The 13521-nt window shown below is 56.3% G+C and overlaps 1 protein-coding gene across 1 annotated transcript in view; it reads left to right on the top strand.

The window, feature by feature from the left end:
* Positions 1 to 13521, top strand: part of Rptor (regulatory associated protein of MTOR, complex 1) — a 339456-nt gene that overhangs the window by 273814 nt on the left and 52121 nt on the right. Inside the window, exons 18-21 of the mRNA XM_013036239.1 lie at positions 1774 to 1891; positions 2667 to 2807; positions 3327 to 3485; positions 9887 to 10005. Of these exons, the coding sequence (XP_012891693.1) occupies positions 1774 to 1891; positions 2667 to 2807; positions 3327 to 3485; positions 9887 to 10005 (537 nt within the window). The remainder of the gene's footprint in view (positions 1 to 1773; positions 1892 to 2666; positions 2808 to 3326; positions 3486 to 9886; positions 10006 to 13521) is intronic.

Here is a 13521-nt window from a genome sequence, read left to right as displayed (position 1 = left end):
GGAGAGGACTTGGTGTGGGAGCTGGTCCCTGTGGTGTGGGAGCTGGTCCCTGTGGTGTGGGAGCTGGTCCCTGCGTTGGGCTCTGCCTTATCACAAGGCAGTGGTCCGCCTGCCGCAGTAGTCTGGGAGGAGCACGGACTCTGGTCTCCCCCGGATCACCATGGGTCTGAAGGACAAAGCTCAGCGCATTTGGCACTATTAAGGAAAATACTGTGGGCCAGGCCTCATTTGAGGCTTGATGGTCCGTGACCCAAACCTGCTCTTCTCGGGAAATTCTCCTGAAGGCTGGGGTGGGTGTTGCTCAGTGACAGAGCGTCTGCCCAGCGGGTCTGAGGCCCTGCATCTCAGAGAGCAAGCGGTTCCCCGGAGGTGCATTGCAGAAGAGAGAGCAGGAGGGGTGGGCGTGTGGAGGGGACTGAGTAGAGTTGGATGGAGGACTGAGTGACAGAGCCTGGGGGGCACCGCTGGGGACGGGGGCCTCTCCTGGCTGAGGGTCCAGCAAACTCAAAGCCAGGGCAGGGGCCGTGGCAGAGGAGAGCGCCTGGGCAGGGGCATCCGGGAAGTGACGGCCCGTGTGCGCAGGGCGTGCCTTGTGAGCGTGGTCTCGCGCCGTGGGAGGGGCCGGCCGGCTCACCGGAGGCTCTCCCTGGGGAGCATTTGATTTCCTGGCACAGGCAGAGCAGAGCAGGACAGTAGGGGGAACTTACCTTCTGCCAGAGGCTGTGTAGATATTTATAACATCATTTGCAGGTCATATAAAATTACCAGTGCAGGCAGACAGGCCGTGGACAGTGGACAGCATGTGTGTGTGTCCCGGCCTTCCCATGGCCCACGGGCTGGACGCCCCCAGTGGAGAAGGGCGCTGGCTGTGAAGAGATGCCGCCACCCCACTCTGGGCACCCACAGCAGGGTGGGAAGAGAGGGAGGCCAGGCCAGAGCTCTGGCTGCAGCCCTCAGACCTGCCGGGCAGAGCCAGCACTGGGAAAGGCAGCTGTGAGTTGGCAGGATGAGAAGGGAGAGCCCGCCGGGCCTGCTCCTGGGTACCGTAGCACCTCAGTCGAGGCCTCTGGCTTGTAGGGCCGGGGCTTCTCGCAGCAAGCACAGGACTCTCTCTCGCCTAAATATCTTAAGTGAATAAAACGCAGATAAAGTTGTCTATGGTTTTAATAACATGGTGGAAAGCATTTGTTTCTTATAAACCTCCGTGTTCTTCTCTGCTTCCCTGGGACTGGTCGGATCTCTGAGCACGCACACCATTGCACAGAGCATGCTGAAGGAGATGTAAGTCGTGCTAGCAGCCTTTGGGGCTGGAGATCTTTCTTCTTCCTCCCCTCTCAGAGGCTGGGGGCTGGTAGAGCTGCAGAAGATTTGTAGTTGCTGGAGAGCAGTGCCGGCTTGTCAGGTGTGTCCTGCCCCGTCTGGCCTCCAGGCTGCCAGTTCAATGGAGATAGGCAATTTTGGCCAAGGCCACAGAACAGATCATAAAGGAAAAGCCAAGATGTGTGATTCTTACCGTGGCTTCATTGTGTCATTGCAGGGCAGGTGCACAGAGCAGGTGCACAGGTCATGCTAGGCAGGCCCTCCAGGAGCCTCCGCCTGCCACCCAGGCACACCCTGCTTCCCCAGAGGCCTCTGCTCTGGGTCCAGATGCCTGCGGGAGGCTTGCTCTGACCTGCCTCTGCCTGCTGACAGCTTAGGCATCAGCAGGTCTGCTGTCCAGGTGGTTTCCAGCCAGGGACAGCGAGACTAAGCGCCCCTTCTCCCCCTCCACAGGAGCTGGTGGTGGCTCTGAGCCACCTAGTTGTTCAGTACGAGAGCAACTTCTGCACTGTGGCCCTGCAGTTCATGGAAGAGGAAAAGAACTACCCCCTGCCTTCCCCGGCGGCCACAGGTACAGCAGCTCCTGCGCACCCGGCCACGCCCCTCCTTCACCAGCACCCTCAGCCGCCAGTCAGCTGGGCCACGTCTGAGCTTTTGGGGTCTCCCTCATGTCCCTTTTTTTCCCCCAGGACTTTAGCAGAATGCAAGGGGCAGGAAGAGGGCCATGCCCACCCCCCTGCTCTTTCCCTTCACCGTTTTTAGAAATCAGATTTGTGGAAATGTTGAAGCATGGCTACTGCTCTGAGAGGGGCTTGAAAAGAACATAGCCATCTTCCCGAGATGAGTGGTGGCACCCTGTTGTGATCAGGCGCTGTGAGCCACGTTGGGAAGCGGAAGCGCCTCCCTCACACGTCCGGAAGCGGAAGCGCCTCCCCCCCCTCACAGTCATCCTTTTCTCTGGGGAAGAGTCTTCTTTTCCACGCACATCTCCTCACCGTGGGCCCCTCCCCCCTTCACAGGAAAGAAGGCTCGTGATCCATCGCAAAGGCAGTGGCAGGAGTGAAAGGAGGGGGTGTGCGGCCCAGTCCTTCTGTGCTGGGCATTTCCCTGCCCCCGCAGGCAGCCCAGGGCCCAGGCCCTCTCTGGGACACGGCAGCGGCGGCGAGCTCCTGGGCATACGTCCTGTGCATGGGTCACACTCAGAGCAGCTGTTGATTGCTCCTCTGTCCGGCCAGGGCCCACACTGAGTGTCCGATGCCCACTGTGTGCTCTACCACTCCCCTGCTGTGAACTCAGCCCTCCCAGCCACCTCCCAGCCTAACTCTCTGCCTTCCCTGCTTTCCTAGAGGGTGGGAGCTTGACCCCAGTGCGAGACAGCCCGTGCACCCCCAGACTTCGCTCTGTGAGCTCCTATGGGAACATCCGAGCCGTCACCACAGCCAGGAGCCTGAACAAATCCTTGCAGAATCTCAGCTTGACGGAAGAATGTGAGACCCGGGGTTGGGAGGACTTGGGGTGACCCCCTGGGGGACTTGCATCTCAATCCCCACCCTCTGCCCGTCCCTTTGTCTGCCGTGAGCGTGGCCCAAGCTTCCTTCTGCCCTAGAGTGAGGCAAGGGACAGGTCAGTGCCCGGGACAGCGGGAGGTGGCCACGACCTGCCAAGAGACACCTCGGGGACCCCGAGGGCTGCCATCCCCCACTTCCCAGAGATGGGGGACGGGGATTGCACCAGTGAGTGCACACGTGCACGTGGATATCTGTATAGGTGTCTGGTGTGTGCACACATTCAGCCAGGGTGCACATACTTGTTGGTGTGTGCACTTCACACGTGCACATGCACGTGTCTGAGTGTGTATGTAGTGTCAGCATATATATGCATTTGTGTGGTGAGCTTTGCTTTCAGAGGAAGCTCATGTTTCACTCAGGCTGTTCATTAACTGAGACCACAGGAGGGTGGTGCTGGGTGCCACCCGTCCTGACCTGCTTTGTCTGGGCTCTGGCCAGCGGGCAGCTCCGTGGCGTTTTCCCCGGGGAACCTGAGCACCAGCAGCAGCACCAGCAGCACTCTGGGCAGCCCTGAGAACGAGGAGTACATCCTGTCCTTCGAGATCATCGACAAGATGCGCCGCGTCAGCTCCTACTCGGCCCTCAACTCCCTCATAGGTAAGTCCCGGCCCCTCCCCGGGCCCCACGGCCTTCTGCGTCAGGTAGACGGCCCCAAACTACCCCAGCTGGACAAGGAAAGGTAGAAATGAGGCGGAAGTGAAGGAGTGGGAGAAGTGCTGCACGGGTCTCGGGAGCTGAGGCCGCATCGGACTGTGGAGTATCACGCGCTGTCGGGGTGCGGGAGCTGGTCACCCGTGTGGTGCAGGAAGGCTGCCGGCTGCCACCGCCTGCCCTCTGTGGGGAGAGAAGCTCCCTGGGCTGGGCCCTGGTTCCTATGGGAAATGCGTAGCCCCAGGGATCCTGCCGGTGTGGGCTGAGGAGAGCGGTGGGCGGGGTCCCGTCCCATGCCCAGCAGTGCCATGCTCACCAGCGCGCAGCGTCAGCGGCTTGAGCACCTCCTCATAGGGCAGAGGCTTGCTCCCGAAAGCCCCCTGGGTGAGATCTGGAGGATCCCGGCTCAGGGCCAACCCAGGCAGCCAAGTCCATGGGGCCTGGCTGTGACAGAAAGCCTAACAAAATTAGAGGGCCCTGTCCCAGGGGTGCACAGCTGGGCGGGAAGACCCTATGTGTACAATAACCAGTATGAGACAGGCTGGAGGCATGGCTTTGCAGCACAGCACCTTCATGACAAGCAATAAAACCCTGAATTCAAACCCCAGGACTGTCAAAAAACAAAACAAAAAGCTCACGTCAAGCGTTGTCTCTGTGGCAAGGCGGGGCTCGCTCTGCTCTTCCCGTCGCTGCTCCCGGGGTCCTGGCTGCTTTCCGTCTTCTGCCCCTCCTCCTGGGCTGGCAGTGCCTCGGCCCGCTGCAGCCTCCCCCAGGCCTGCGTGGGCCCGTCCCACACACGGCTCCCCACCCACGGGGATGGTTGCGGAGCTTCGTCCCCAGCTAGTTTTTTCTTCACAATTATCCGGGTTGTTCTTAACCCTCCCACGTGCCTTTTGTCAGTGAGGTCACAGGCGCACTGATGGTAGTTCTCCCTGGTGGTAGAACTTGAGCTGAGACTTCCCGAAGCCACCTGTCAGCCCAGGACCCGTGAGGACGTGCCCCGCGGGGCCTGAGCTGATGGGTGAGCCTGCGGAGCTGCCGGGCTGCCGAAGGCCCAGGCCGCTTCCCCTGCGCAGTCAGCACGGTGCTCGCTTGCGCAACGGACGCTTCCGGTCAGGGGTTTAGAAGTCCGGCCCGGCCCGCTCACTCGTCTCCTGACGGAGGCCTCGCTGGCCTTGGTGGTGTGAGAATGGAGTCATGTTTTGTCTGCACACAGGAGAGAACACAAGTTTGCCTGTGTGTCCAGGGAGCGGGACCCACATCCTGACCCCCCGCTCTCACGCTGACGCTCAGCTCCCTCTGGGTCCTTCAGATCCTTCAAAACTAGAAGGGAAATACTTTTAGATTAAGTTTTTGGAAAGAAAAGTAAGACCACAATGCGACGTTGCTCCAACATCAGCCCCGTGCCTAGTTAGCAGGGTGGCACGCTCACCCGGCTGCGGCTGCCGTGTCCACACAGCCACTCTGCTCACGTGAGCGTGTGTTCACGTGGTGCACAGGGTCCCTTGCCCACTGACAGCTAGTTTCTTTTTCATTTCAACCAAAGAGCAGCAGTCTCTTCAGCCTCTTGCATATTGCAGAAGAAGCTTGCACAGACATGGCAACCTAGTATATGGGCATTTTGGTATCTGTTCCCCAGACCACTCCTTCCAGAAACCCCGGCCCTGCCTCCGCCCTGCCTCCCCACCAGGGTCACGCGTGTGCCCTGCCGCCCTCCTGCAGTCACGTGCACACAGGAGCCAGGCCACGGCAGGGCGGTGTATCCGAATTGGATCCCAGGCCTCCAGACCTCCCACATCTGAGATCTGACAGCCAAGTGTAACCCGAAATGAGTCCTTCCCCATTTTAGGGCTCGGGCAGTATCTCAGCTCACACTCGGCCACTTGCTGGAGAGCATCTGGCTCTCCTGAACAGTCCAGCCTAGTGCTGACTTCCGCCTCTCAGCAGGACTCAGCAGGCATCTCCACAGCACCCCAGGGTGGTTTCCAGCCCTGTGTGTGAGACCCAAGCCCCTGCCATCCACACAGCTCATAGCAAGGGGTTCTTCTTGGGCAGTGTCTCCGCCACATCTCCACTGTGAAGTGGTTCCTGCTGAGGTGTGCGGTGAGCAGCCCTGCCTGCCCTTCCGCCTCGCCCCATCCCTCCTCCTCACATTCCCCGTGCTCAGGGTGGACAGTGCGCAGGGAGGGTCTGCCGGCCTGTGTCCAGAGCCCACCGCGCTGCCCCCTCCTGCTGCCCTGGCAGTGTGCCCAGCGTGCATGCAGTGCCACTCCATTGAGCTCCATCCGCCAAGGCTCTGCTCCAGGCCTGTCACTCTGTTTCTGTCAGAGACAGGCATGCGAGACTGCTTCTGTTTGGGGACCTCACAGAGAGGTGTGGCAGCCTCCAGCCTGTGGCTCAGCATGGAAATCTTGTTCTGAAGGTCCTGAGCCTCAGAGCCAGGACCGGCGTTTTCACAGCTCTACCAGTGACAGCATTTTGAAAACCCGTCTCCATGGCAACCAGTCCCAGGTAGAGCTGCTGCCGGGGCAGGAGGGCGCCAAAGGCCAGCAGCAGCGGGGAGCTAGCCGAACCCTGCCCTGCAGCACCCACCGCTCCCTGCCAGTCCAGGGGAACCTCCGACCCTTCCCAAGAGTCAAACTTTGCACCCTGTCGCAGGGCGCAGCCCTGAGGCCCTGCAGCTGTGGCTCCTGCGATCACAGGGCCTTGGCTGAAAGGAGCGCAGGCCCACTGTTAACGCTGGCCAGGAGGCGGCCAGGGGAGCCCCCTCTCCCCGCTTCTGCCAGAAAAGGGCAGTGAGAGGATGAGCAGATGGGTGGGCAATGTCACGTGACGGCCAGCCCCTGGGAAGCCCCGTGAGAAGGACGGCGTGCCACGGGCGCCCGGGCCCCGCCAGAAAGCCGCTGGCCTCGAACGGCCCAGGCTCCCACCCGGCCTTCACCCCCACGGGAGTGGCCCTGGGACTGAGGGCGCCGCGCTTGCGGGGAGCTGCGGGCGACCATAGCGCTGCAGGGCCCAGGAAGCGGGCGGGTGGAGCAGGTTGTGGTGGTTTCCCTAAAACCCCTCTGAGCCCTGGTTCAGCCCTGGAGAGGTGAATGTCACCCAGTCACCAGGGCAGGAAGGGGTCTCAACATAGGGACAGACAGAAATCCTGAGCCTTAGGAATTGTTTCCAAGGGAAGCTCAAAGGTTCTCGGCCACCCACACCCAATGGGAAGGCATGACCCCACTCTGCCCACCCCTGGAGGCTGAGGACCACGGCTCTCACCTCCAGTGAGGTTCCTGGGCCCGCTGGGGCTCCAGAGTTTAGACTTGGCCACAGCCCTAAGCAATTTCCCTCCATCATATGCTGTTCAGAAAGCGGTGGCCGCTGCTCGGAAAAAATCAATCCCAGAACGTTTGTTATGGTCTTTTATTACTTCCAGTCTAGACACGAAAATCAGCCTTCCGTAGTCAGAGCTCTGCGAGTAGCTGGCAGCTCTTCAGCCCGCAGTTCCAGCCCTCCCAGCCCCGCCGCCCCCAGGACAGGACCTGTGTCCTTACTCAGCCCTGTGACCACTGACTTTGGGAGGAGGGGGAAGTTCCGTTTTAGAGAAGGCAGACTTAAAAGCAAGACAGCGGGACTGGGAATGTGGCTCAGTAGTAGAGTGCTTGCGTAGCAGGCATGAAGCTTCACATACACAGAAAAGGCTGAAAATGGTGCTGTGGCTCAAGTGGTAGAGTACTAGCCATGAGCAAAAGAAGCTCAGAGACAGCGCCCAGGCCTTGAGTTCAAGCCCCAGGACTGGCAAAAAAAAAAAAAAAAAGAGAGAGACAACCATGTGATAGAAACCCTACAGTGGCCAAACCCCAAAAAGAAGTGAAATAAAGGTGTAACTCATTATCAGTTTTGGTTTTGCCAATGAGTAATGCTGTCTGTTGAAGTCAGAGACGGTAGTGACATAAAAGTCAATTACAAGAAAGGCAGCACCATGCTGTAAATTCCCCAGAGCTGGCGATGATAGCTATCCACATCACCCTCTGCGCCAGGCCTTCTGGAGGGTTCTCCGGAGACCCTGACCCCGGCCACCTGCCCCTCAGCCTCGGCATCTGTCACCCCCACCTAATGCAAGACGCCTCCGTTTGCACAGCTTCAATAGGGCAGAGCTGGGGCCCTCCACCCCCACCCCGGCCCGGCCCCCGCCCCCGTCGGGTTTAGGGGCGCTTGGCATCTGCGTGTGAGAGTCTAGACTCATTCCTCACGCTGCTCCTGCCCTCCTTCCCTCGCGGGCATGCCTCCTTCCTGTCCCTCGCCCCCTGTGCTGTGTGACAGGGTCTGCCAGCTGAGTCAAGCCGCTTTCCCGGTGGCATCACACCTTCACAGCTCCGTGCACCCGGCTGGCGCGCCTCGCAGGAAGCCGCTCCCATGCGTCACTGGGCCGAGGACGCTGCCAGCCTGGAAACGTGAGAGGCAGGAGGGGTCTGAGGCGCTCATTGTTGGAGCGCTGGCTGTTGGTGGAGGGCGTTCCCAGCTCCGTCCCAGGGGCTGCTTCATTTCTTTTTAAGTGAGGCAGAACGCACCCCGCTTCCTTCTCCGGCCGCTCCCCCTGCCTGCCCCCATCCTCTTGAAGATACGGCTGCTGCTCCCCCCTCCCCCCCCCGGCCCCCATACGTGGGCATCTACTGGAGCAGGAAAGGAGCCTGGAGGGGAGTTTGCCCCTGAGACCTGGGTTGCTTCCACCACAGTTTCCTCAGACTTTGTTCATCAGTCTGGGGTTGCGTTCGAGGCTTCTGTTCTGTGGCTGAGTTGCGGCAGCACAGGAGAACAATGGATAGACAGACAGGGATTTTATTGGGCAGCTGCACTGCCAATCAGGCTGGAGGGCTTGGCAGGGCATCTCACGTCACTGAAGTGGAGGTCGGCCCCGAGCCTGGTCTCCTGACCCACGTGCCCCCTGGCTCCTGAGAGCGGGGCTGTGTGCATGGGACAGCGCAGGGCCCCCGCACCGGAATGCACCATACAAGCACCATTTATAGGACTTGGAGTCACCACCGCTGGAGCCATCACCCCCAGAGGTGCTTTTCTTAGGACTCCCCCTGTGACACTGGCTCTCCTGGCCCGGCTTGGATGGAACACAGGTGGCACTGAGCATTCACTCACCCACACCGGCCTTGCCCTCTGAGCAGCCTCTTCAGAGGCTCCTCGTTCCTTCTTTGCCTCCCCCATCCAGCATGGTATGCCCAGCACCACAGCCTCTGGCTCCAGCAGCTCCCAGGCAGGACCCCTGATGCTGAGTGTGCAGGCTGCGTGCGATTGGATATCTGGGTCCAGTTGTGCCGCTCCAAAGGCTCTGTGTGTTTAGGCTTCATGCGTTCTCCAAGCCTTCTCAGCACTCCTTCTTTGCCTCCCCTTCAAAACCAGGCTCTGTCCTGGAAACAGCGGGCAGCAGTGCTCTCCGGCCTCCAGCCTCCTCTGCTCTGCCAGAGGCAACTCCCGCCTTTGAGCCATCAGGATCCTCACTAGGATTTCTGCAGTCAGCTGAGCCCCTGGCAGACCTGCCCCACCTGTTTGCGTGCCCTGTGCAGCCCTGAGCCTTGCACTGAGGGCTGTGGACAAGTGGGGAGACTCGGGGGCAGAGGGCCTGTCATGTGCCACTTGCATGCTTTCCTAGGAGCTCAGAACAGTGCCAGTGTGGGGACCAGAGGAGCCCAGGAAGGCTCAGGCTCAGGGCACATGCTGAGTGCACAAGGGCTGTGACAGAGCCCTGTACCCCACACACCTGGCATGCAGTGGGGGTGAGGGTGGCCCCTGGGAACCTTGTTATTGTTTGGGATAGAGTATGGATATAACTAGATAGAAATAGATAGATAGATAGCTACTACTCTGGCCCATCAGTCTGGCGTCTTCTGCCTCAGCCTCCTGATTGCGGAGGTGCTAGGTGTGCTCCACCATGCCCAGCTGTTCCGAGAATTCTGGAACATAGGGTCAAATGCTACACCCAGGACCAAGTGGTGCTCTTCAGCCAGCTACTGCGTACCAAATGCAAATCCTAACCTTTTCTAGTCAGTTCTCTTGTTAGAAATATCTAGCCTCAGACGATGAGACCTGTAAAACCAAGGCTGTCTGCTCCTGGCCTATTACAGGGTAATGAGCTGGGGAGCTTCTTGTGCAGCCCCAGCTTATTAACACACCCCTCCTCGTCCCCAGCTCATTAGCACACCCTGCCTGCTGCTGAGATCATAGTGCACCCCTCCAGATGCTGAGATCAGATCAGTTGTGCACCCCTGCTGATGCTGATGTTAGATGTCACAAAATAAAGCTACTCAGAAGCTGCCAACCTGTGCTACTAAAATGTTTCTCTTTCTTAGGTGTTTCTTTCAATAGTGTCTACACTCAGATTTGGAGAGTCCTATTGCATCTGGCGGCTGATCCCTATCCAGATGTTTCTGATGTGGCCATGAAGGTGCTCAACAGCATTGCCTACAAGGTATGTGTTCCCACCGGTGTCCCCGGGGCCCTGGCGCCTCTGCTTTCAACAAGCTCTCGGCACATTAAAGGCTGCACACCATGGCTTTAAAAGTTCATGAATAAAATGGAGTTCCAACAGACATCGCTCATCTAGAGGCTCATAGTAGTGTCTGAGCTGCATCTAGAGGCTCATAGTAGTGTCTGAGCTGCATCTAGGTGTAGCATCTTCAGGGGCATTATTCTGTGTGGCCTTCCCCATCCGCAGGGTCTGTAGTGATGTCCTTGGCCATGTGCTTGGCTCTTGTTCATGACAGCCTCATTGAAGGAGACTTTTTCAGAGAACCAGTTTGGAGGTCACTAGCTTTGGGTTTGGTTTTGGTTTGGCTTTTTTCCTGCTGCTTTTCCATATTAATTTTTTTTTCAAATTGTGAACTATTTTATTTCTTCTTCCACAATCATCTGTAAATTAAGGTGAAGGCTTAAAACCAACGATGGGGCAAGTAAATAATTAAAGCTTTCTGATTTGTATAAGCATCACTCTGAAGATTTGCCTTTACAAGAACTTTCCAGAGGCTTTTTAAAATTTGAGTTCCATATGTTTCAGTTGCTTACATCAATACTTTCGGGCAGAATCAGCAGATGAGAGCATTGCTTTCAGGCTTTTCCTATTTTAGAAGACAGAGGAGGGGCTGGGAAAGTGGCTCAGTGGTAGAGTGCTTGCCTCGCATGCCTGAGGCCCTGGGTTCGATTCCTCAGCACCACATAAGCAGAAAAAGCCAGAAGTGGCTCAGTGATTCAAATGGTAGAATGCTAGCCTTGAGCTGAATTGCTGAGGGACAGCACCCAGGCCCAGAGCTCAGGCCCCATGACTGACAAAAAAAAAAGTACATCCAAACCTGAATTCATGTGTGTATGTGCACGCACATGTGCATGCATGTGCACTTGTGCATACATACTGGCCATGGGTTTTGAACTTGGGACCGAGGCATTGTCCTTGAGTTTCTTTTGCTCAGGACTAATGCTCTACCACATTGAGTTACAGCTCCACTTGTAGATTTTTTTTTTCTGGTAGTTTATTGAAGATCAGAGTCTCATGGACTTTCCTGCCCAGGCTGACTTCAAACCACAGTCCTCAGGTCTCAGCCTTGTGAGTAGCGTTACAAGCATAAGCCACCAGCTGCCAGCCAAATCTGAGTTCTCAATCTTGTCTCTAAATCTGTTCCTGCTGTCACTCCTGTCATTGGTGGTGTCTGCCTGGGGAGCTCTGTGGTATCTTCTCCGTTACCATCATCCCACTGTACCCCATCACACCTTCCCAACTCCTGTTGACTGTGCCTTCAGAATAACATTCAGGTGTATCTGGTTCTCTTGCCGTGACTACCATCCCCAGTGAGCCACCTTCTCTCTCCACCCCTGCAGCAACAGCCTCTTGTTTGGTCTTACCATTTCCTCTCTCCTCCCAATGATCTAAAGCGATCCCGCCACACCATCCGTCACCCGGTTGATCGGCAGTGTTGATTCGGCTGATGTGGCTGGCTAGGCCCTTCCTCCCTCCAGCTCCATGTGAGCCCCTCCCGAAGCTGTGTGCTGGGTCAGAGAGGTTGCCACCCCTGACAGAGGAGGACCGGTCTTCGGTCAAAGGTATACAAGTGGCTGCGCCCCCCTGCTGGAACCTGCAGGCAGGCGTCACAGTGCTTTTACTGGTGGTCACGCTTACTTTCTGGCTCCCTTCTGTTCCGTGTGGGGCTTCTGAACGCAGGGCCGCCCACTTGCTTAGTTTGCTGGCTGTGGTGGCTCTCGACTTGGACTTCAGTCCTTCTTGAGCCATACCTTCAGTCTATCGCCCTTTTTCATGTTATTACATGTATGTATATATTTTGCATATTATATTTTTTATTTTATATATATATATACATGTGTATATTTCATTTCACTTTATATACTTTTTTTTTTCTGGTCCTGGGGCTTGCACTCAGCCTGGGCACTGTCTCTGAGCCTCTTTGTGTTCAAGGCTAGTGCTCTACCACTTGAGCCACAGCACTATTTCTAGCTTTTTTAATTTGTTGAGTAATTTTTTGGAGATAAGAGTCTTACAGACTTGCCTGCCAAGGCTGGCTTCAAACTGCAGTCCTCAGATCTCAGTTTCCTAGGTGGCTAGGATTACAGGCCTGAGCCACTGGCAACCAGCTATTTATTTTTTGAACTAGCTTTAAGTACTTGTTCAAAGGAGGTGCCATATAACAAAGCAGTTTATGAATACATCTTTGTTGGTGGTGGTGGTGGTGGTGGTTGTAGACCTTGAACTCTGGGCCTAGGTGCTGTCCCTCAGCTCTTCAGCTCAAGGCTAACCCCCTACCACTTGAGCCACAGCATCACTTCCAGTTTTCTGGTGGCTTATTGGAGATAAGAGTCTCATGGACTCTTCTGCCCAGGCTGGCTTTGAACCGCAGTCCTCAGATCTCAGTCCCCTGAGTAGCTAGGATGACAGGCGTGAGCCATCAGCGCCCGGCTATACAATATATCTTAATCAGTGTCACCCCTTCAGTATTTTTACCCCCTTCAACCTACCCCTTCCCTTATTTTTCTTAATTTTATGGTAGATACAATGAGCTCTTCCCCCCTGTATTCATCTTCCCCTTTCCCCTTGGCCCGAGTCCTATTTCCTGGTGTTGATTTTACTGGGCTTTGGCTTAGTCTATCTAAAAGATTATAGCATTTGAGCTCTCCATAGGGTCTCCTGTGCTTCATGTAATTCATTTCACTTGACGTACCACTTGCGTATTCACTTAAACATTAATAGATACAGTCTAGCTACCACAAATGAGGGAAACCACGCGACCTTTGTTTCTCTAGGTCTAGCTTGCTTCACTTAGTTTAATTTTTTCCCAGCCTTTCCATTTCCTTACGAGTGGTATAATCTTTTTAAAAGATGAATACATTTCCAATGTGTATATATACCACATTTTCCATTCCTCCATTATGGCATCTGGGCTGATTCTAATTGCTTAAGGTACAAATGCAGGCCATTCATTTTAGTCCTGTATTCTTTGAAGATTATAAACCAGCTTCCCCCATCCTCTTTTTTTGTGCCGGTCCTGCAGCTTGAACTCGGGCTGGGGCTCTGTCCGTGAACTTTTATACTCAAGTCCAGGCTCTACCACTTCCAAGTTTGGGGTGGTTTATTGGAGATAAGAGTCTCATGGACCTTACCTGGCTGGCTTTGAACTGCAATCCTCAGATCTCAGCCTCCTGTCTAGCTAGGATTATAGGTGTGAGCCACTGGCAACCAGCTCCCAGTCTTCTTGTTAAGTTCTAGAATTTTCCCCTCAGTTTTCTTTTCCTACCTGTGGATTGTCACTCTGGTGAACAGACTGTCATTCAGATCTCAGGGCCCCTTCCTGGTGGAGTAGTCCTCCCCCGGTCCCACACCCCTCACACACCAACTGCCCAGCCTCCCTGGGGCCCGGCGCTGTGCACTCTCTCCCTGAGTGCTGCCTCCCTCCTCCCCTCCTCTTCCCCCTTCCCCCCCCCCCCC

Source organism: Dipodomys ordii, unplaced genomic scaffold (genome assembly GCF_000151885.1).
Source record: "Dipodomys ordii isolate 6190 unplaced genomic scaffold, Dord_2.0 Scaffold7, whole genome shotgun sequence".
Lineage (NCBI taxonomy): Eukaryota > Metazoa > Chordata > Mammalia > Rodentia > Heteromyidae > Dipodomys > Dipodomys ordii.
The sequence above is the reverse complement of the archived record's forward strand: the minus strand, read 5'-3'. Positions and strand labels throughout refer to the sequence as shown.